General features: G+C 37.4%; 1 protein-coding gene across 1 annotated transcript; it reads right to left on the bottom strand.

Annotated features, from left to right (window-relative positions):
* Positions 1–3908: 3908 nt before the first annotated feature.
* On the bottom strand, positions 3909–18776 carry LOC113232956 (exostosin-3). Its single transcript, XM_026467875.1, has 10 exons — positions 18645–18776; positions 14323–14448; positions 13463–13974; positions 13076–13381; positions 11997–13005; positions 11394–11593; positions 10574–10675; positions 9944–10118; positions 8013–8117; positions 3909–4935 (listed from the first exon to the last, which is right to left on the bottom strand). Exons 1-10 carry the CDS (start codon positions 18762–18764, stop codon positions 4831–4833), a joined length of 2760 nt encoding a protein of 919 aa, XP_026323660.1. The 5' UTR covers positions 18765–18776; the 3' UTR covers positions 3909–4830.
* Between the last annotated feature and the right edge of the window lie 3448 nt (positions 18777–22224).

Raw genomic sequence — 22224 nt, 5'->3', positions numbered from 1 at the left:
TTTTCATAATTAATTTAATGAACAAGTTTATTAATACATATTTTTTTGCAAATTATATTTATAAAATAAAATTATTATACAACAAAGTTACACTAAAGCCACTAAATGACCTTAACAAATTAGCACTGATTATTAAGTTGCGAACCAATTGCAAATAATATTGTTTCTAGCATTCATTCAAAATGCAAATAGATTAAATAATAAAATAATAAATACTTCACTAGAAATAACTTGATCAGTCTTGAGAACAATTCTTTGGACTAGTCAGCATTAACAAAATCGTCCTTATGGAAAGGGTATTTTCATGTAACACTGTTAAAACGACCCTTATTTTCAAAGTGCCAACTTCAATTAAAAAAATAAACTTTCATTTAATAATCGTAAAGGCTTAATGTGTTATAATTGTTGGAACAAATGATGAATTTTATCTAGAGACAGTAATAGTTTTTATTTACAAGTCTCTTAATTTTAAGCTGATCTCCTCGAACCCGAAGCTTGATAAATGGAAATTTAAAAAAAATACCGACGCAAACAATTTAATTATAAAAGCCAGGAGAGGAGTTTCAAAATGGACACCACCGCAAAGACAACGACATAATCAGAAAATCAAATTATGGAAGAAAAATTAAAATCGAAGTTATTTACTATGGAATATGTTACTTGTATTTTTTTATTTTAATTTGTTAGCCTTAGAATACCTTGTGACATTCACTATAACTTGTTAGGTGTATAACGCATATATACGTATGCAGCAATTCTTTTTTTTATCAAACGTTTTATTGGTTTCAGTTGTACATAACTATTTTATTTAATTATTATTTTTTCTTTTGTTATTTATTATTGAAATGGATCACATAGTAATTAGTGGTTAACGGTGTTGGTGACACAATCACTACATATTTACTGTAAATTAGTTAAAAGTTGTAATTGTGCCTACTAAACAACAATCGTTGACCCAAATAAATTAAAAAAGTATGTCCCGAAAGACGAAAAATTACTGCTATTCATATATTCGCGCCAAAAAACTGCTAGATACAAATGGGACTTTTCTTTTTCTTAGTTTTTTATTTAAACTTTAAAAAACAAAATATTATTTGTATAAATGTTTGATCATGAAATAAAGAGAAAACATAGCGGCCACGACCCCGTTGTGAATGTTTATTTTGTTAAGCAAACAATTTATTAACAATCTGAAACAACAATTATTGCTTTACGAATTTTTTTATACTTACACAATTTTTTAAAATTTAATATACAGGCTGATAAAAAAAACCACTGACCATTTTAAAGGAGCAACTATATAATGAAAAAAAAATACGTGTTTCGCTTTTTTTTTCAAATACTTAACAAATAAACAAGTTATGACGTCTCAGTTTTCCAAAACTTATGAACAATATAAACACCCGACGATTAACAGATACTGTTGCTATAGACAACAACAACGTTGTGGGGCAATGGGTGGAGTCAGCGCGCGAGTTTATGTATTTGACAGACAACAAACTACTAAAGTAACGCGCGATGCGTTAGCGCAGGTTTGTCGTCACGCGGCGCGCCGTGCTGGCGCCTAAGCGTCTAAACAGCTCGGCGCCGATAGCACAATTTTATTTACTATTTTTAGGTAACTACGCGTTAGGAATTAATGGGAAATATTAATATCAAAAAATCTTATACATCTTACATATCTTATACACAGAAAAAAAGGGACAGTGATTTTTTTTATCAGCCTGTAGTCACACACTCATACACTTTTATAACTATAAATCTCAACAATTTGATCACCTAACTAAATTTTATTAGCTTAATCTATGTACAATACTATGTATGTAACATTTTATTTATTCTTATTGTCGTAATTATAACTAGCTACCTAATAGACTGTATACGAATAATGTACGATGCGTATGAGCACAACCAGAATATAATTTATACAAATGCAAAGTCGAGACGTAGCGAGTCGGCTATTGGTTATTTCGCCACCCAGTACATTTAATCCAGGATTATTGATACATAATAAATATTTCAATCTTAGTGCTTTTTGTTCTTTCGACTGCTAGTCATTCGCGAGTTTACTTTCTTTGCAAAAAATACAACATGTCACAAGAATAAACGGTAAATTCTGCATTAACGAATGATAATAAAATAAAGTCGTCGGCTAAATACGAAACCTCGTAACTCCGTTTTTGGACGAAATCCCTTTTTTGCTATTGAAGCGCAATATCAGGCAATTAAAGTTAAAATATTATTTATAGACCCTTTTTTAGTTACAAAAATATAGGTATAATCATATATTTCTATTAATTGATTCTTTTGTCAACTCAAAAGTTTACATTAATGTAGGGAGGAGGTTTACGTATTTCGCCGGCGAAATTCAACAATTGCTGATGTTAATTGTTCGAAAATAAATAAGAAATACAAAATATCAAATTGTTCAATTATGTACTTATTTCGAATATCCTCCTAAAGCCGCCAAAATGTACATAGTGTTTATCAAAATTATGTACATCAAAATGTACATAATTTGAAGCGAATTAGACCTAAATAATATTACCCCTATGATCACGTAAACGCCCAGTGTAGTACGTTATAAAGAAAATATCGCATTCAAATTTAGCGCTCTATATCCATTCTGTGACTATAGGGTATTTAGAAAAATACGTTTTATATACAAAACTGAGGGCATACTTACTTGGGCCTGAAGTAATTATATTTAGTACATTTTAATATACATTAGTTTGCTGCGTCTTAGGTTATATTTTTTTAAATATTGTAAATGCATTCTTAAACTAATAAGTAACAAACTTCTTGTTCAAGAAAACTAAAAATGATGTATCAAAAATAAACATACAATACATAAAACTATTTACAATTCTATTGACAACTTTACACAGAATACGCAACAAAAAATAGTTGTTGTTGCATTCGTAGTCAACTTATTCACTATGTTTTGAGTTCCATTTTGACCAGATTTCATGATAGCTTTTATCATAGACAAGATATAGTAACACTCATTTTTCGATGAGTAGCTAATATTCTAGTGAAGCCCATTGTACCAAAACGGAGAAAGAGAAATGTCACAGCCAATAGAATGTCTTTATATTTAATTTAATAATAAATAAATATTAGACATGACGTACGTTGCTATGGTGCCAAAGTAGCTAAAGCCTTGTGCTAATGGAAATTGGAAACAACGACGATACCACAAACAGCCAGACCCGAGACCAATATAGAAAAGTTACTTCATTGAACCCGAGACCTCTGTGATGGCGACAACATGGAAACCGGTGTGCAACCCACTCGACGACAAGGTCGTGAAAATAATTTTTTTTTTTTGTTCTCGTCTACTCTCTTCTCTGCTTTCAGAATGCCTTAGTATTAATAGCGTGCCTTGTTACAAGCAAATGCTCGCAGGGAAGGAGCGCCCTTAAAGTGACGCAAACGCGCGATTGCATCGCTAGACTTGTGATTTATAGGCGACTGCATCGATGCAAACACGTGATTGCATCGATACAATCGCTTATAAAACACAAGTGTAGCGATGCAATCTCGCATCGTTTGCATCGCTGCTTAAAATCGCGCGTGTGTGTAAAGGTAGACGATTAGCTACTGTTACCTGATACATAACAGTTACCTGATATTATTTATTTTTATCGGGATAAAAATAGAACTAAGCCAATGTAACAAAAAAAAATGTGACCTGGAATGATTTGTTCCCACTAGTTTTTCTATTATTCTTAAAATATAATTTACACACATTTTTGTCCCAGAAGTTCTACAATAGAACTACTCAATAGGACTATTGGGAGCGAACCCTCCGAACCAAGGCCAACAGAGTAAACAACCTTACCTAATTACCCGACTTATTAAAGGGCACATCGTAAAGAAGTTGCCAAAGTATTAAAATTATCTAATCAGAGATTAGTTTGCATCACATGCCACTTGCCAATGATATTGCACCGTATAAAGGAATTATGAAAACAGAAGGCGATCATGCATTCTTGCCATTTGCATTGTATCGTGACATATTAACTTTTTCCCCCGAGTCGGTACAAAAAAGAGTGACTACAATACGATAACTCTTGACAGCCGCGTGTTTGCAGTATCTCTATGTTAAGTGTGCTTTCTAAAATAGGCAATCGGACAATAAATCAGAAAAAATCTAAAGTGTACTTAGAATGTTTGTAAAATAAAAACGATGATTCAATCAATATTTTTGTGAAATAATAATGATTTATATTCTTAAATCAATAGATAAAATATATTGTAATATTTTCAATCTCTTATAAACACAAAACACACCCGTGATGTCATACGTAGGAAAACAAAGAAACGTCTCTGCATTCACTGTTCGCGTATTATCTCGTTTTTTCTTTATCACTTTTTAACTAAAAACTGTACAAATTTTGGATTAAGGATTGTAATCAACGTTGCCTAGGTTGTTTACCTGCCAATGATGTCACGTGTTCTAAGGTGACACGTGGTGTCATTTCAGCGGCAATTTTTGTAACTAGTTAATTTTTGAGGGCTTGAAATTATGATTAATTACAAATGCTTTCTGAAAAGTTGTCCGAATCACAATTAAAGATTTTTAAATTGTCGTCTGCCGGTAACCTACGGAAAGCAGCATACAAGGCTACACATTGACGTATTTGTTCCGTTGCTCTGAAGGCAATATTCGAAGAAAAGTATGTAGCTTCATGTACCGTTAACTGTACTTATATTGTCACGGCAACTTATTTGACATGACACATCCCGTAGAACATTATACTACATAATGTTACTCCTCATACTATTTCTAAATTGCAAACTAATGAGATGCTAAAACAATGAGTGTTAAATAAACTTAAAGCATTTCTGTTTATCGTGGGGTATTCGCGTTTTGAACAAGACGGAGTCTGCGCGATACTGTGTGGATAGCAGAGGCGTGTAGCCCATCACCTGTTTGAAAAAAAAACAATGTTACTATGTGTATACGAGCAAGCACAGTGAAGAAATAATTGCAATTATAGAGCATTATTTGCCAAAGAAATGTATTTAAACAAACAATAGGATTTTCAATAAAATTTACAATAAAAGAAGCGACATCTCTAGCTCATCTCTAGTAGCTGTAAAGGTATGTGCCTGAATGAAGAAAAACTTTCAAAAATAATCTTTTAAATTTTTGTGCCAACCCTGTCCACGGGCTGATCTGAAGTCAGGATCCCTGTGCTTGCACAAATTGTAGTGCCCTCCCATAAAAGTTATATATAAATACTATCTGACACTTTTTAGATCTGTATTTGGTAGTAAGGTTGTAAATTCAAATGTGCGAGCGTCCTCCCCGACGACCCCCACCCCCGCTCCTGCATTGTATCGCACTGTTATCAGTGTCCAGAAGGAGCTATTCAAATATTTTTATTTTTGTACAAAAATAAAATCTGATGAATTATTAAAAGTCACGAAACAAAAGTTGGCCTTTATTCCCAGTAGTTCCACGTACTCAGTTCCACGTGGAACAACTGTAACCTTAAAATATCATATTTATTCCCATTAGTTCCATGTAATTTGAAACTATTTTTTTACACCTGACTTTTCTTCTTCGTCAGATGTTTAGGAGTTCATTAACTCCATTTCTAAGATGGATAATATATTGCAATCTTTAAATGCAGAACATGCTATAATAAAACACTCTTTCATGTTTACTTTTAGTTAGTAATATAGACCTGTGAAGTTGTAAGTATTTTTTACAAATAAACCAGTATTTTACACAAAATACATTTTGTTTCATCATGAATGTAATACTCGGAAGATAATATTATGTCCTCCAAAATTAATCTTCCAGATCATATCTGTGGAACAATGACTTAAGGACTTACGTTTAATAGCATAAACGTCATCCGTAATGCTCATCTTTTGGTTTGATAAAGTAAATGCATAGTATAACAAGACAAGCAGTGTGTGACGATACGACCTCCTTCATCTCCATCCCACGTTTTTATCACCCTCTTTAGTGGTTCCTGGGGACAAACTCCCGTTCTCCGTCCGGAACATTTACTGTCAAATAAGTAATACTCCACCAAGTTAGAAGACGCACGATTGGAATGAAGCTTCATAGTAGTATCAAATAATCTCGACATTTTTCTTTTTGATTTGGTCGAATATTACTTATTTGAAAGTAATTGCTTTGGATGGACGAGAGTAGACCCCCTGGCCACTTTTAAAATTTTGAGTCGTTCTCGAATTTCTTTTCCTTCATTATTCTAACGTTGTTGGTTCGTTCATCACTATCATCAAAATTCTTGAAGCGAGAGGACGTGCTCATTTACCATTATGTAAAACTCCAACTCCCCCTACACTGTTTTTAAAGCATTAGATTTATTTATATATATATATATGCATACATATAGGGGTAAGTACCTGAACTTTCGACTGTTTAGTACAAGTAGGAAGTGTTTTATATTGTTTGTACCTTTTTAAAATCATTGTATTATTTCGTTAGTCTTTATTTTCCTCTTCCAATAAATTTACGTGGAACGTGCCTTCTCTAAGGTTAGGCTACAAGAGTAACTCCATACAAACGGTTCGTATGTGTGTGCCGCCGTGCGTGTACGGAATACAGCATGCAAAAACAGAGTAATTTTGAAAACCGGTAATTAATTATTGGTTATTCGGGTTTTTTTGGATATTTTTCTGTTGTCACCAAAATAATTATTTAAAATAGTCAAAAAACTAAAATGACATAAAATAAGTGTCGTTTAAGAATTCACAGCTACTGAGATTAATCTGGAATTATAATTAAAAAAAAAAAAACAAATCGATAACAGCCCAAATATTCTAAAATAAATATGCATATTTAGAAACAAGCAATTAAAGATTTTCTTTTTCAGTTTATATGGTGATGTCAGCGTTGATGTACTGTAGACAAGTACCCGAGTTCTTAGTATTTAGTTAACGTTTATTAATCTTTATTAATCACGATGCGATGATATTATGAGCTGCGAGTTTACATTTTAATAGTTTTAAGACAAAACCAAAAATGTTATAATTATTAATACAAAGATGGAACACTCAGAAAAAATTCCTTCGATCCGGCCGGATTCGAACCGACGTCTTCTAGCATACCGTGCCAGACGCTATACCAACTAAGCTATGGAACGAATCAGCGAACCTCACGAATTTTTCTATGTGTTTGTTGTCGTATCTTTGTATCTGACTTTTTCAACGATTTTTTAGCCGTAGCGCCATCTATGAGAAATCTTAAGTGTTTCGTAATGGAGTAATTTCACATAAAAAATAATTGAATATCAATTCAATAAAAATTTAATTAATACAGTGAATAGCGATATCTCTCGCCAGGACTGGTAGCTGTAAAGGTACTAACTGGGTGATAAATCTGTCATAGATTTCTCATAGATGGCGCTACGACTAAAAAGTCGTTGAAAGACCAAGTACAAAGACACGACGCAAGCACATAGAAGAATTCGTGAGGTCCGTTGGTTCGTTCCGTGGCTTAGTTGGTATAGCGTCTGGCACGGTATGCAAGAGGACGTCGGTTCGAATCCGACCGGATCGAAGGAATTTTTTCTGAGTGTTTTTTCTGAGTGTTCGATCTTTGTAATAATAATTATAACAAACTAGTGGAGTAATTTCACAAAAAATAATTGAATATCAATTCAATAAAAATTTAAAAACCTAAAATCCTAAGCCCGGGTATTCCTTAGCTATAAACCGGTTCCCAAAATGGGCGGTTACTCGGTTTTTTTCGGTTAACCGAGTAAGCGGTTTGCATGCTCTAGTACGGACACAAACATTTGCACAATCTCGCGGTGCACTCGCGTTACATAGCGCGATCGCCGACGCGAAACGCACAATGTCATTTTCGCTCTTATCACACGGATATAAAGATTTTTCTGACCGGCTTAATGCGATTCCGTGTCGATAAGTGTAGTGACTCCCTTGTCTTATTTTACTATGGTAAAGGGCAGTTTAGTGGTTAAAGACACATTAAACTTAAACGACATTTCTGCAACTGTTACCTGAGAGAAGAACTGTATGCATTTATGCCTTTCGTGGAAGTGGGTTTCATCAGACGACAAAGTGACCGGACAGCCGGGACACCTGAAGGTCCATCTCGATGTGACCTGCAGAAAATGATTGCAATTAATATGGAATACAAGACAATAACACTATGTGTAGAACATCATTCTTTTTTTGTTCGAAATACTTAACCTACATCTCTGACTTATAGATATAACTGACTGGAAGGGGTTGGGTTATTTTATTGATTATCATGACTTTTCACACCATGACATTCATATTTTTTTTGTATTCAATAATAATTAAAAACTAGTCGAGTGTTTCACACATAAATAACAACATCAATCAGTAAAATAGAATATTGCAATCATATAGCGGCATCTCAGTCTCTGCTAGCTGTAAAGATACCCGGGAGAAGAAACTTTCATAAGTTTCTCACCAATGGCGCCAAGGCAAAAAGGCCGCTTTAACCCAGATCTGCATCAAACACAGATAAATTCGTAAGATTTGATGACTCGGTGTGTAATATAACGTAGCTCAGTAGGTAAGACCGGTAGCCTCGGTTAGGCAACAGACGCGGGTTCAAGATCAGTCAGACGGAAAGAATTTTTCTTTGTTTGGATGAGAAGAAGTACCATTAGTTTGGAATCCAATGTTTCGTCTGATAAAAATTCCAAGTAAACATAAAACTGCGGTACTACTTATTACATGTTTTAATTTATATATTCCTTTCCTTCCTTACATACAATTAATCAATATCATTTAGCAAATCCATATCGTTAAAAATATTTTGTAAAGCTTATGTAACGCAAATTGGAATGTGCTTTGGTCAAATAAAAATAAAGTATTTCAATTAATAAATTTTGCAACTTTAATGAAAAATAAGGTGGTTTGGATTAATAATTGACGAAATTAGACCCCAAGTCCACGTTTTGTAAATCATCTAAGTTGTGTGTCGATAGAATGTCAAGGGCAAGATTTCGTACGTTTGGTTGTTCTGCTCTTGGCACGCCAATGGCGTAGTGTATTAATATTATATATTGATCTGAAGACAGGTCAGCCACGAGCTTGATATCGGGATGGACTACTTCGGCATACTTACGATCGCGGGTCGTACCTAGGACAAGGATTACACCCTTTCCGTGTACAGTTTTTGTGAAACAAGAATGTTAGTACTTGGAATCGAGTATATAACCAGAAATAGAGAAGAAATGTCATTCAATTTGTTTGAAACCTATTCTGCCATATCATTACTATGACAACTGCGCTCTGATTGAACGGGTGTCGTTAATTGTTTCACTTCAAATCGAACAGTTAACTTGAGCTTTGCTATAATGGACGAAAATTGCAAAATTACATATTTAATATTTATTTACCGATGAAATTCGATTCCGTTTGTTTTGTAACTAGATGTTTTGCTGTTTTCCCCCCACATCACCAAATGTAACAGCACGCCATTGTTAGAGATATTTTCTGTATTATAAAAAAAAAACGCACACACTCAACATAGCCCCGCACTAGGGAAAACCCTGTGTCGCGGGTGCCATGGACACACACATATACAACCACAAATTACACCCAAACTCACGAGAGAAATAATTGTAGGCCATACAACTATTTCTCCCGGCCCGGGAATCGAACCTGGGACCTCTGCGTGGCAGTCCGGCATGGTAACCGTTCGGCCACGGAGGCAGTTAAAATATTTACAGTACTTACAGAATATTTTTGGAATATACGGAGACGTACACACAGGTCAGTTGTTGGCGCTGTCTATATTTCAGTGCAAACGAGAATTGATATTTATAAGTGATGTATCACTGATGAGTTACCATGAATGTATGGCCCTTATTTCGTCTCTATTTCTGGTTATATACTCGATGGTACTTGGGGTTGGTTAGAAATCAAAGCATTACGGATAAAGGAGTATTACCTTGACAGGCGGCTTTCTTGTTATATGCGCGACAAGGAAATTCATGGCGATGTCTTCGCAGTTCATGTACTCGTCGACGTAATCCCTTACAGCGGCCGGTAACGCACGCCAGTACGCCCACATGTAATACCGGTGGATGAACGCTGCGCCTGTTAGCACCATACTCAACTCGCAACTGCGGGAATGGTTAAATAATATTTTCAATTCTCATTCTGTAAAAGTACGTCTTTATAGCCTTACATAGCGGGCAGTAAAGTGCATCCTTTAATCCCCAGGGAGTAAAAAGCCAGCCAGAACGCTCGATTTTAGTTCTGTGCCTTTTCCGCATAAGTTTTTTTCACTTTTACCGCGAGAACATCAGAATTTTGGTTCGTAATTTTATTGTATAGCAAAAACGACTGAAATTTTTTTCAATCGCGATAAGTGTGCTTTAACAAAACATCACAAACAACAACTTTTCAGGATTAATATAGGAAATGTGCTTGTTTGTGTGGTATACTATCAGAAATTTCTTTTATGAAGCGCTTTGACTGCAATAGTACTTATAACATTACCGCGACTATAGGTCTGAGGAGCTTAAAAGAGTAAATGGCAAATTGACTCTACTATTTGTTAACTTGCATTACGTACCTGTAATTTGAATTGTACAGAAAACCGTTGTTGAAGTTGAGATCCCAGGCGTGATAGCGGCCGGGGAAACCGACGATTCTGTCCCTATGCTCACGCCACACTCTGTAAGAAATTGGAACTTATCAAGAAAGTATAAACAGATTCCACCGTGAAATTTTAGCAGCCGTACAGCTCCTTATTAAAGAGTTCGTCCAGGGAAGTACTGCCACTTTACCTGCTTCAGCTGCCAAACAGTAATGTGCTGTTGAAAAAACATCAGGCAATGGAACTTGTGAACATTGTTTTTTTTATATATAATACCAAGTAACGTGACGAACAAGTCGTGGGCCTGGTGGCAAGCGACACGCCTGTTCATAACAGTTGCAGTGCTACTCAGAGCTTTACACCGCAAAGACCGGAGGGGCAGTACATAAGTTGACACGTCCCATGTGCCTGTAATTTCACCAACTGTCTCAAGGTGACTGGCGCAGTGGCAATGCCCCTCATAATGCCCCCCATTTAAAGCCTTAAGTGGCACTGCAACTGTTATGGACAGGCAAATCGCTTGCCACCAGGTCGACTTGTCTGTCTCGTCAATCAATATCATAAAACAAACGTTCTCAGTGTCATTTTCTTGAAAATTCCGCAATCAATTTCTAATATAAGATTAATCCCAGTTTATACAACATCTACGAGAATTTTGGAGAATTTCAATTAGCTGTAACCGACTATCGAAAATTTCATGGTCACCCTAAAATGTTGATATTTTTAGGATGACCATGAAACTGGACAGGTGCTATAATGTTCCCATGACTTACGGACTTAAATGTCTTGTACGTACCGGAAAGCAAAAACAATCTCGTCGTGTCTTAAATGCGCGTCATCGTCCACACACAGCACGGCCTCAGTATCGATTAGGTGGTACGGCAAGAAGCGGTTGTTGAGAGAGTTACGAGCGGCGCGAACGACAGCAACTGGAGCGCCGCTTTCCGGCCACGCCGCCATGCTTGGACCGGTAACACCGTTCCAGACGACTACTACCTACCAAAGAATATCGTATTTTTCCCAATGCAAGTTGAATAGAAATCGCAGGGAGAAAATAAGCATAGTTTCACTGTGCCCGGTCAAACATTAAGCGTACAAACACCTCTCTGTTGACTAGCATGCATTGAATAATACGAGTAATAAATATACAAAATTTTGTTTGTACTTTTAACTAGTGTTGCGTTACAAACTATTTGGTTTGTGACTTTTATTGAGATTCACATTTGACACGTCGAGACACGTCTCTGATACAAACATTGGTACGGCATTACTAGTGGTAGCATTTTGTTGTTCCAATTAATTTTATAATTATAATTATCGACGTATATTTACCAAGATAATTATCGTGATTATTATCAAAGATAATTATCAGTTCGAACCCTCATTTTATGTCACTTACCTTATTAAGATAGGGAAGCCCTCTTAACCGGGCAAGTGCCGCGGCAAGGACTGCCTCGCGTTCGTACGTGAGTATGACGATGGTGAATTGTTCACGCGGACGGTCGCCACCTAAAGCCTCGCTCAATTCCCGCCCTGCACCCCCCGCTCCCGCGCCCAGGGGCCGGAATCCCGCAGCTGATCCTATGAAGCGGGCTTCTGATGTCACAGGCGGATCCCAGGGCAACTGCGGATACAACGTAAACGGTTCCCCCCACTCGTTCCACATCTCGTACCCCTGTAGCAGCGCCACGGTGTAGTTCCTTTTGAAGGTCGGGCTAGGGTAAGGCGCCTCCAATGGCCCCAGCGTTTCCTCCGGCTCTGAGTCCATCGCTGGTGGCTCCACCTTCAACGGGTAATACGACTCATTGAACGCTGGCGCCCCAATTATAGGCACGGCAGGCCTTGGCGGTATATTTAATCTCGTTCGAATCACTGCCAGTAGTGAATCCACACTCGCTTGCACAGAACTCAGGTATCTCTCCCACAGTACTCGTCCCTGTCGTCTAAATGCTAGAAGATCTGCGTCGGTCATCGCTCGCAAAAGAAAATGCAATTCGGTGACCCGCGCCTTCGGAAGCAACATCGTCGCTCTTCGCCAGTCGAGTACTTCATCGTAAGGTAATCGAATACGGTCACCTCCGAGGATTACCGGTATCGCCCCCGATCTTAATGCTTCGTAAAGCCTTGCTTGAAGCAATGCCGTAGTTGCGTAGGTTCTGTCAGCAGGGGCTAAAATTAACACAAACGTAGAGTCACGTAGTATTGATCGCCGCGATCGATCTGTACCACATAGTGCCCAGTCTCCAATGGCCAACACCGCTCGACGTTCCACAGGAGGGTCACATTCGAATTGAAGATAAAACACATCAGAAGGTGGCGCAGATTTCGCTGTTTTCTGGAGGAAGTCCATCAACGATTTGTCGTCGTCTTTCACGGTACCGGTGGCTGGTGTTTGGGAACCCTGAAAACTAAAAATTGATAATTTACTACAAAAAATATTCATACACTTTTGTCATTTCACATGTTGGATAAACCCACCTTAGTATGTACTTTCGTCTAGCTGGAGCTATCGAAGCACAATCCGCCCACACGTCTCCACCTGGTGGACCAAGTGCGGGAGGAGTGATTAGATCGAAGCCAGGTCGAAACTGATCCAGTGTAAATGTAGACTGCGCAATCATGGCCCTTCCGGTGGACGTGCCTCGGAAAGCGTCACCGGAACCTACCGACAGCTCTCGGCGAGCCAAATTCAGCAAAACGTGATTACGACCATCGCCTCCCCAATATGGTAACCTTTTCACAGCAGTCTCATTCAACATCAGTTTATAAATCTCTGTTGTTGATCTGTAACAAAATCAACTTCTTCTTAATATATCTTGGAAAACAGTATAATAATTTAATATGATCATAAACTTTGAAACTTACGAGGGCGTTTTATCAAATGGGAACGCTTCTCCGACAAGCGCGAGGTAGATGCACGCTTCATTGGGATCTCGCGTTAAATGTGTGTTGTAGCCAAGTGTCTGGCGAAGAGTAGTTTTAAGAAAACCATCAACTTCGGCACCAGCTAGTGGGGAGTAGATATCAGGATCATAAAGATAGACTGGAAAACCTGAAGTAAGGGAGCAGCGAGAGTGATCGAAGCAGGAGTGCATGCGGCAGTAGGGTTCTAAGGAGGGACTTACAGAGGGTAAGGTAGGTGGTGGTTGAGAGGGGACAATTTGGGCTGGTGGGGCGATGTCCGGTGAGTCTCTGCGCATGGCATCGAGCTGAGCCAAGCGAGCCTGTTCTGCGGAGGCGCGTAGGCGCATCAACTCAGCGGTGGCGCGAGCATGTTCTGCTTTGACACTGTCGGCCTTAGCGCTGGCCGCCGCTGCCTCGCGCTGCAGCCGCCCGCGGCGGGATTCTAGCTCACGTAACTCTGTTGACACTGAAGCCTAAAAATAACACTGAATTGAGTCTATGTTCTGAAAGGATAAATAATGTTGGGCCTTTTTGAGCAACCACAATAATAAATACTACTGACAACAAATTCTGGACAGATTTTTTACGTTGCCTAGAGAAAAATTACGCCGGAAAGCGATCTTGTCGTCACTGTATATAATTTTAAAGTATGATTATACACATCATACTTTAAAATTGACTTTCTACTAATTCAAATTGAAGAGAAATAATTTTTTTAAATATTTTGTCGGCCCTGTTCCTAACTCCTATTTTTCGAGATACGACAATATCGCTTTCCGGCGTCGAGCTATACTTGCATGACCGTAAATTTTAATTCTTACCTTTATTCTTAACATTTCCTCGATCCTGAGCTTTAAGTCAGCTACATTAGCAGGGGACGGGTCACTGAGTGCTTCCAATGTGTGCCGCATATTGCCACTGCCCTGAGATGTTGTTGTTGTTTCATACTAAAAACAATTACATTCATACTAATAAAAACGACAAAAGTGGAAAACTTACACAACCAGACAATTCACGCAGCCAATATTTAGCACAGAAACCGGTCTCTAAATACAATACTAAAATATAAGCCCTAACAGCAGAATCAAGCTAAACGCAACTTACATCCCTTGACTAGCTGGCAAGTGACTTCTTCACACAAGCTTTTTGAAGATATTGAAATTTTAATTATACAGATCGATATAGCCACAGATTCAGAGCATGACAACGCATTTAGGCGATTATCACACTGCACCGCGCCCCGCGACGAAGCTGCGTTTTAACGTTGTACTGAAGTACCTCAGTTTGTATGGAAAACACGCGCCGTCGAACACACTGACAACGCTTCTCCGCGCGGGAGTGCGGTGCGCGCGATTTTACCGCATCCCCGCGCAGAGGGGTGCGGCGAACCGCAGGCTATGGCACACTGCGCTCCGCACTACCGCGCAGATTTTTGAGCTTAAGGACATGTTCAGTTTTCTACAATAGATCTCGAAGTCGATAAATTTATATTTGCTATTAAAAATGGACCAAATTTATCTTCATATTTTCTTAAAGTTGAAATTATCCATTTCTCGATCTGGTTCGTAAAAAGGGATGTATCCAATATCTTCGGTGTCTTTTTATTTGAGTAAACAAATACCAAATAGACAGTATAACTGCAGCGACCTGAATGAGTTCTGTATTATTAACCATTCTTGTCAAAGAAGGATCTCAGCTACATGTACAATCACTGCGGCGATCAACTGCGAAGCGAGTACTTTAAGTGACGCGGGGCCGCTATTCCGCTGCCCCCGCGCAGATTAAACCGCGCGTTGACGCAGATCTGCGTCTCCGCCACCGCGCGCGTGATTCTGCGTCTCGCGCTCCGTCGTGTGGCGTGGTGCAGTGTGTTAATTGCCTTAGTGTACATATCGGTAAATTATCTCTTAAGTTAAGACATTTGAGTCATTCCATGTTACGCATTTGCCTCCTCTCTTATAACTCAAAGTGCAGTAGATCACATGCCATTGGCATGCCAGGTATTGACTTGGTCTAATATTAGACAATTGCGATATTTATTTTCTCAGTTTTAAACATCCGGTATCTGGCTGGATATTGTACTACTATCCGGTATCCGGCCAGATAGTGAAAATGGGCCGGAAAGCAGATAGTTACCGGATATCCGTTTCATCTCTAGAAAATTCATCAAAATGGGAATAGCGGTTTGGGCGTGACAGTATAGTAACAGATAACTCTGTTACTTTACTGTCACGCCCAAACTTATTTATAATATTAGTTTGGATTTTGGTTAGTGAGCTTAATTTTTTAAATTCACCTCCTGTTTTATTTGCTGTTTCATATGAAATATGATTGAAGAGATCTTATTTCATAGTCATTGTATCTTTCAACATTATGTAAAATGATTTAATGTATCATTCTAATATATAATTTTGGTGAAATTACAAGCACATGGGACTTGTCAACTTATGTCTCAGAGTGTTGGACGCAGTGGCAATGCAAGTGTTAGGGACAAGCGTGTCGCTTATCACCAGACACACGACTTGTTCGACCCCTCAAAACCGGAACACAGTAATGCTAACTAATGTTAGCATTACTCTGCTACTGCTTACTACAGCAGATTACTGCTGCTTAGCAGTAATCTGCTTGGTGGCAGAAATAGGTAAGGTTACTAGGCAGTACTACCCTGGACGAACTCTTTCACAGTAGCAGTAGAGCAACTAATATTTATGTGGTAGGTTATGGGACATGGAGGGGAAGAACTCTAAATATAATAGACAGGATATTTTACTTCATGGAGACATTATTATATTTAAATTGTTATTGAATGGATATTCAATTATTTTTTATGTGAAATTACTCCACTAGTTTGTTATAATTATTAATACAAAGATCGAACACTCAGAAATTCCTTCGATCCGGTCGGATTCGAACCGACGTCTTCTAGCATACCGTGTCAGACGCTATACCAACTAAGCCACGGAACGAATTTTTCTATGTGCTTGTTGTTATTTCTTTGTATTTGGTTTTTCAATGACTTTTTAGACGTAGCACCACCTATGAGAAATCTATGAAACATTTCGTCACCCAGTTACATACCTTTATAGTTACCAGTCCCTTTTTCATTATTATATTTTTAAAGGTAAGTAATACAGCATTCAATGACTTTTAAATAATTGCTTGCCTCACTTGGGAAGTGTATAGACCAAATAAGAACATAATTCTGTATTTCTATCTATCACCTGGCAGTGCCATAGAATGGTAGGTAAACAATGGGGACTTTCACCCAAGATAACACTATGGCTCTACACAGCGGTGATAAGACCCATGATCAGTTACGGCGCGATAGTATGGTGGCCACGAACCAATCTGACGACCGCAACCGACAAGCTGGACAAATTCCAAAGACTAGCTTGCATGGTGACAACGGGTTGCATGAGGACAACTCCAACAGCGGCCATCGAAGCAATGCTGGACCTGCGACCCCTCCCACTATTCATCAGACAGAAAGCGGCGTCAACAGCAGTGCGTCTAAACAGAGCAGGCCTTTGAAAGCACATGAGGACCCCACTTACAGAAATCCTTTACATAACTGTTAAAGAGGAATCGCTACTCTACTGAAGGCGGCTGTGGATAGGATCCCGAAACAATACATTTTTGACAAAAAATACAAGATATAATTGTTTGAAGACTGGACCCAACGATGGACTGAATCCCAGAGAGGTCCACGTCTTCACTGATGGATCAAAAACAAATTCAGGAACAGATACTGGAGTATTCTCAGAAGACCTCAATATCAGGATATCAACACTGCTTGGTGACCACAGCACAGTATTCCAGGCTATTCAGCTATTCGCATGGGTATCAAGTTGGCAGCAGAAGCAATCATAGCGAGAAGTGTAAATAATCTCTCCATTTGAATACTCTCCAACAGCATATCAGTACTTCAAACACTGAACAGCAACGACATAAACTCAGGGCTCATTTACAAATGCCATCAAACACTCATCGAGGTATGTATACACAATCACATAACTCTACAGTGGATTAAAGGACACATAGGCTCACGTGGCAATGATGCAGCAGATGAATTAGCCAAAAAAGACTCAGAGACGGATGCTGTAGGACCAGAACCCACAGTGTCCCTCCCCTCTCGTACCAGTGGTCAAGAACAACTATACACAAAGGTACAAAATCTTTTCAAATAACACATGGACAACCCTTATGGTTTGTAGACAGGCGAGGGAAGCAGTCCCGACGCTCAACGCCAGTCTATTTCGAAAAAAATTATAATGAAACTTAAAAGGCAAAAGCTTCTAACTCTACTGCTGCCCTAATGGGTCGTGGTCCAAACAAGAAACACCTTTCTAATGTAGGTATCACGGACAGCTCTCTATGCAGAGCGTGCATGCAGGGGGAGGAAACGGCCGTGCACATACTACTACAGTGTTCCGGAGTGGTCAACTACAGGGCGAAGTACCTTGGAGTGCCGAGGTCGCTGAAGGAGGTTAAATAGGCGCTTTGTCGTCAAGTTGTGGACACCAGCACCGAGGTGCAACAATACATGACAATTAGAAAAACTAAAATAGATTGCAGAATAGTTTAATAGGCCTTAGTTACCATGTCATGTGTCTTAGAGACACACAGAGTTGCAAACATTTCTGTAATTTTTTTTAATTTAAAATGTTTTAAAAATTATGGATGAACCTAGGGCACTACAATACCAAAATTATTATAGGGACACCATGTGTCTCTAGAACGTGTGCCAGGTTAAAGCAGTCTCTTAGCAGAAAGCAAAGATTATTTCATGAGGTTAGCAATAAAAACAATCTTAATTCCAATAAAAATAGTAATAGAAAGCAATAATTAGATACAACACGTAACATTTGCGCGGTTTTTGAACCTAAAATCCCGGCCGACTCACCCGTAACCAGGGACTGATACCTCTCCCATTTAATAGTTTAAAATTAGTTTTTAGGCAATGGGGGAGGCGAGAATCATAAACAGATGATAATAACTTATTTTCACAGTGCATTAGTTAATAAATATAAACTACATCTTGTATCTGACAAAGTGGTAGTGAATACAAAACGTTAATTTACTTCTATAAAGGTTATTCCTAGGTAATGTGCTAAAATGTTATCAAACTTTTGTTGAGCCTTACCTTCGACAGATAATAATGCGTAACAAGTGGTACAGTGAAAAGAATCACAAAAACACTCATAATAACACGAGAAAGCTTCAAGTGTCCAAGCCAAACACAAAATCGTTTATATAAATGCATTTTTAATTCGGTGAGTCGAGATCTTTATCACTGGCTGAATTATATTGTAATCCAATATTTTAGCATATATATTTATTAAACTACATAGTTAATCAATTAATCTACTACAAAACGAGTGAAACCAACTTCTACTCGCAAACATTGTATGCAACAAACACAATGAATGAAAACATGAAAACCAAGTCAGCCAAAGTGTATTTTATTGAAATCTGTCACTGTCACTGTCACTGTCAAATTTTTGTTATGGCCAGCCGTATTGGGCTTTAGTGTTTTTATTATTTATTGTTCATTAATAAATTGACAATGAACGACTAAATCCAATGAGCACAAAATAATAACTAAATCACTCAGTAGCCGGCCGCTTAATATGCTCTATACGTAATGATTTCCTTTATCTCAATAATTATTACGGCTACGATAAAAATTAAAATATTGACGTAAGATTCAATTAATGAAGATTCCATTATTTTAATATCTAAACAGCAATTACTTAACCATAAAAATAAATAAATTGATCATGGAAACAATTTCTTCTTAAAACTGATTTTGAATCAGTAATCTTAAAATAAAATTCCATTCAGTTTCTAGGTATTATATTTTAAAATATGTATTTATCAAAGTATTTATCTAGTTTAGTAGTAGAACATGACCAAATCGTCTGCCCAGCAATAGTAAACACAGAACATGCAGTTGAAACTGTTAACTAAGCAAATTCATTCTTCACTAGTGTAGGAATACTTCTAGCTGAAAAGGCCAAATCAACGTCCCACTTTCAGCAGTAACCATGACCTCGTCTCACGCCTCACAATTGCACTCATTTGCCTTGATCAACACTGACGAAACTGAAATTGAAAGCATTATTATGACTTTAAGAAACGACTGTGCGACAGGAATTGACGAAATTCGCTGCTCTTTCATTAAACAACATAAAAATTGTTTGATTCCACCCCTGACCTACATTTTCAATCTCTGTTTATTAACAGGCACATTTCCCAAAGTACTGAAAATAGCCCTTATAAAACCTACTCACAAAAGCGGCGATAAAAGCAATATTAGCAATTATCTCCCAACTGCAATATTGCCATCTCTTTCAAGTTACTTGAAAGAATAATCGAAAGAGGCTTGTTAATTATTTAGAAACTAAAAAACTTCTATCAACGTCTCAATACGGTTTCAGAACAGGGTTATCAACGAACGACGCAGTTGATGAACTGACTGTTTACATTGTAAGAAATTTGGACTCGAAGAATAAATGTTTAGCTATCTTCCTTGACCTCGTATAAACCTTTGACACTGTAAACATAGCAAAACTTTAAAATAAGTTAGAAGTACTTGGAATTAAATGAATGCAGCTCAAACTTTTACAGGACTATCTTTCTGACAAAAAACAGCGCGTGACGATTGACAAAATAACGAGTGACGACTTACCGATTGAATATGGTGTTCCTCAAGGAAGCATATTAGGATCAATCCTATTCCTTGTTGCAAGATCATATCTACGCCGATGATACAGTCTTATTGTGTATATAGCACCTCAAGTTGGAATGTAACATTTTCACAAGCTCAATTGGGTTTTAACTTAGTAACCGAGTAGCTCGTAGCGAATGCCCTTATACTGAATACTAGCAAAACTAAATATATGACTTTCTCATACAATATCTCCTCATAACCTCCTGAGAATGCTTTTTCAATAGTAGCTCACCATTGTACAAGCCCTCATCTAAACCTCTGTGCTTGTCCAACACTGGACAGCACAAATGACATTAAATATTTAGGTGTCGTAATTGACAATCATCTTAATTTCAAACACCATATTGTAGGGCTTATCTCTAGAGTTCGAAAATTGATATATGTTTTAAAAAATTTAGGATACGCAACTAGCAGCGCCTTTCTCAAATCAGTGTATTTAGCCCTCTGTCAATCATTGTTACTTTACCGCATTACATCCTGGGGTGGTGCACATAAGACCACTCTGACAAACCTGGAAAGAGCGCAGAGAGCAGCTCTTAAAGTCATCAACTTCCGTGCTTTCGATTATCCAACCTACAAACTTCTAAACGAGTGCGATGTCCTCTCGGTTCGGCAACTGTTTATCCAACAAATAATTTTGAAAAAGCACTCAATTACTCCATTTGATTTCGTTACTTTAACCAACCACAGACGACTTGATGCCTTTTCATCTCGTGCACAACTCCGCACAGCACACTCGCATACATTGTTTTGCTTTCTTAGTACATTCCTTTACTTTAAATTGGTTTAGGTTTAAAGATTTATTTCTCACTAAGAATTTTCATTCACTTAACATGAGAAAAAAATAACTAAATATAATACAGTTGCAATTCGAACGACAAAGGTTGTATAAAACTTATTCTACATTAAGTGGATAGTTGCTTATTTAAATGTGAGTTAGTTGGTTGAATCGCTAACGTGAATGTTGCTATACACAGTTAACAAAGATACATAGAACGGCCAAAACTAGAAGCGACATGCAAGTAGTTTAATTAGGACGAAACGTTTGGTACTTTAAATTATTATTTTATTATGTTTATTATTTATAATGATAATACATTTTTATTTTGTTCGTTTTATTTTTAACCGACTTCAAAAAAAAGGAGGAGGTTCTCGTTTTTCTCTCTCAATATTGCATTGAGTAGTGAGAATCGATTTTTATTATCTCCTGTGTCAAGTTCGTGTCGAACTAGGGGATGAATCCGGGTTTGCGCACTTTCCAGTAACCGATTTCAATAAAACTTGGTAATCATAGGTAATTCCATGTTCTTTTGAGGTGGATTTTTTTATTACTCTGTACTGAGATTATTATATGTTATTCAAGTAGTGTTAAATTTTTATTATTATTAATATTATTTTATTTAGGATGTTTTCAATAAGTGTGTTTTAAGCAATAGCTTGAACGCCGTTACTTTTTGATTCCCTTATATATTTTGGTAATTTGTTACAAATAGTGTCACCTTCATTTAACAAAAAATTTTTCCGTACTTCGTACGTGCAGCGTATTTTAAGTTTTTTGTGAATTCTTGGTCTCAACTTTGATATTTGCTTAGTTTTGCTAATAGTTATTGCAGTATGTAGAGTTTTATTTAATATTTTACGAATTAATATGCAACTTTGATATTTGCATGTTTGCCTAATATTCAATAACTTATTATCTTTGTCTATTTTATTTGTTGATGTTAAATAATCATAATTAAAAAGTACTTTAATCAGTTTGTTTTGTTCAGTCTGAATAGAGTCAAGATTAGTTTTTGCTGCCGTGCCCCAAACCCTGATGAAGTAGTCTATGTGAGGTTTAACAAGGGAATTATAATTCCCTATATGTTTTATATCTAACTTTCTGTGGGAGGAAATTAATTTGCATTATTTCGCCATTAATAAAATAGAATGTAAAACCGTCAAATTGTGGCTTAAGAGAAAGACGTACAATGAAACAGAGGACTTGCTG

Source organism: Hyposmocoma kahamanoa, unplaced genomic scaffold (assembly GCF_003589595.1).
Source record: "Hyposmocoma kahamanoa isolate Upper Pololo Valley unplaced genomic scaffold, ASM358959v1 78, whole genome shotgun sequence".
In the NCBI taxonomy this organism is placed as follows: Eukaryota; Metazoa; Arthropoda; class Insecta; order Lepidoptera; family Cosmopterigidae; genus Hyposmocoma; species Hyposmocoma kahamanoa.
This window is presented reverse-complemented; position numbering and strand designations above follow the sequence as displayed.

Coding starts and splice junctions, on each gene's coding strand:
- LOC113232956 (XM_026467875.1), bottom strand. CDS start 18,764: ATGCATTTATATAAACGATTTTGTGTTTGGCTTGGACACTTGAAGCTT. Junction 13,975..14,322: donor AGGAAATGTTAAGAATAAAG/GTAAGAATTAAA, acceptor TGTTATTTTTAG/GCTTCAGTGTCAACAGAGTT. Junction 11,594..11,996: donor GGCTTCCCTATCTTAATAAG/GTAAGTGACATA, acceptor ATTCTTTGGTAG/GTAGTAGTCGTCTGGAACGG.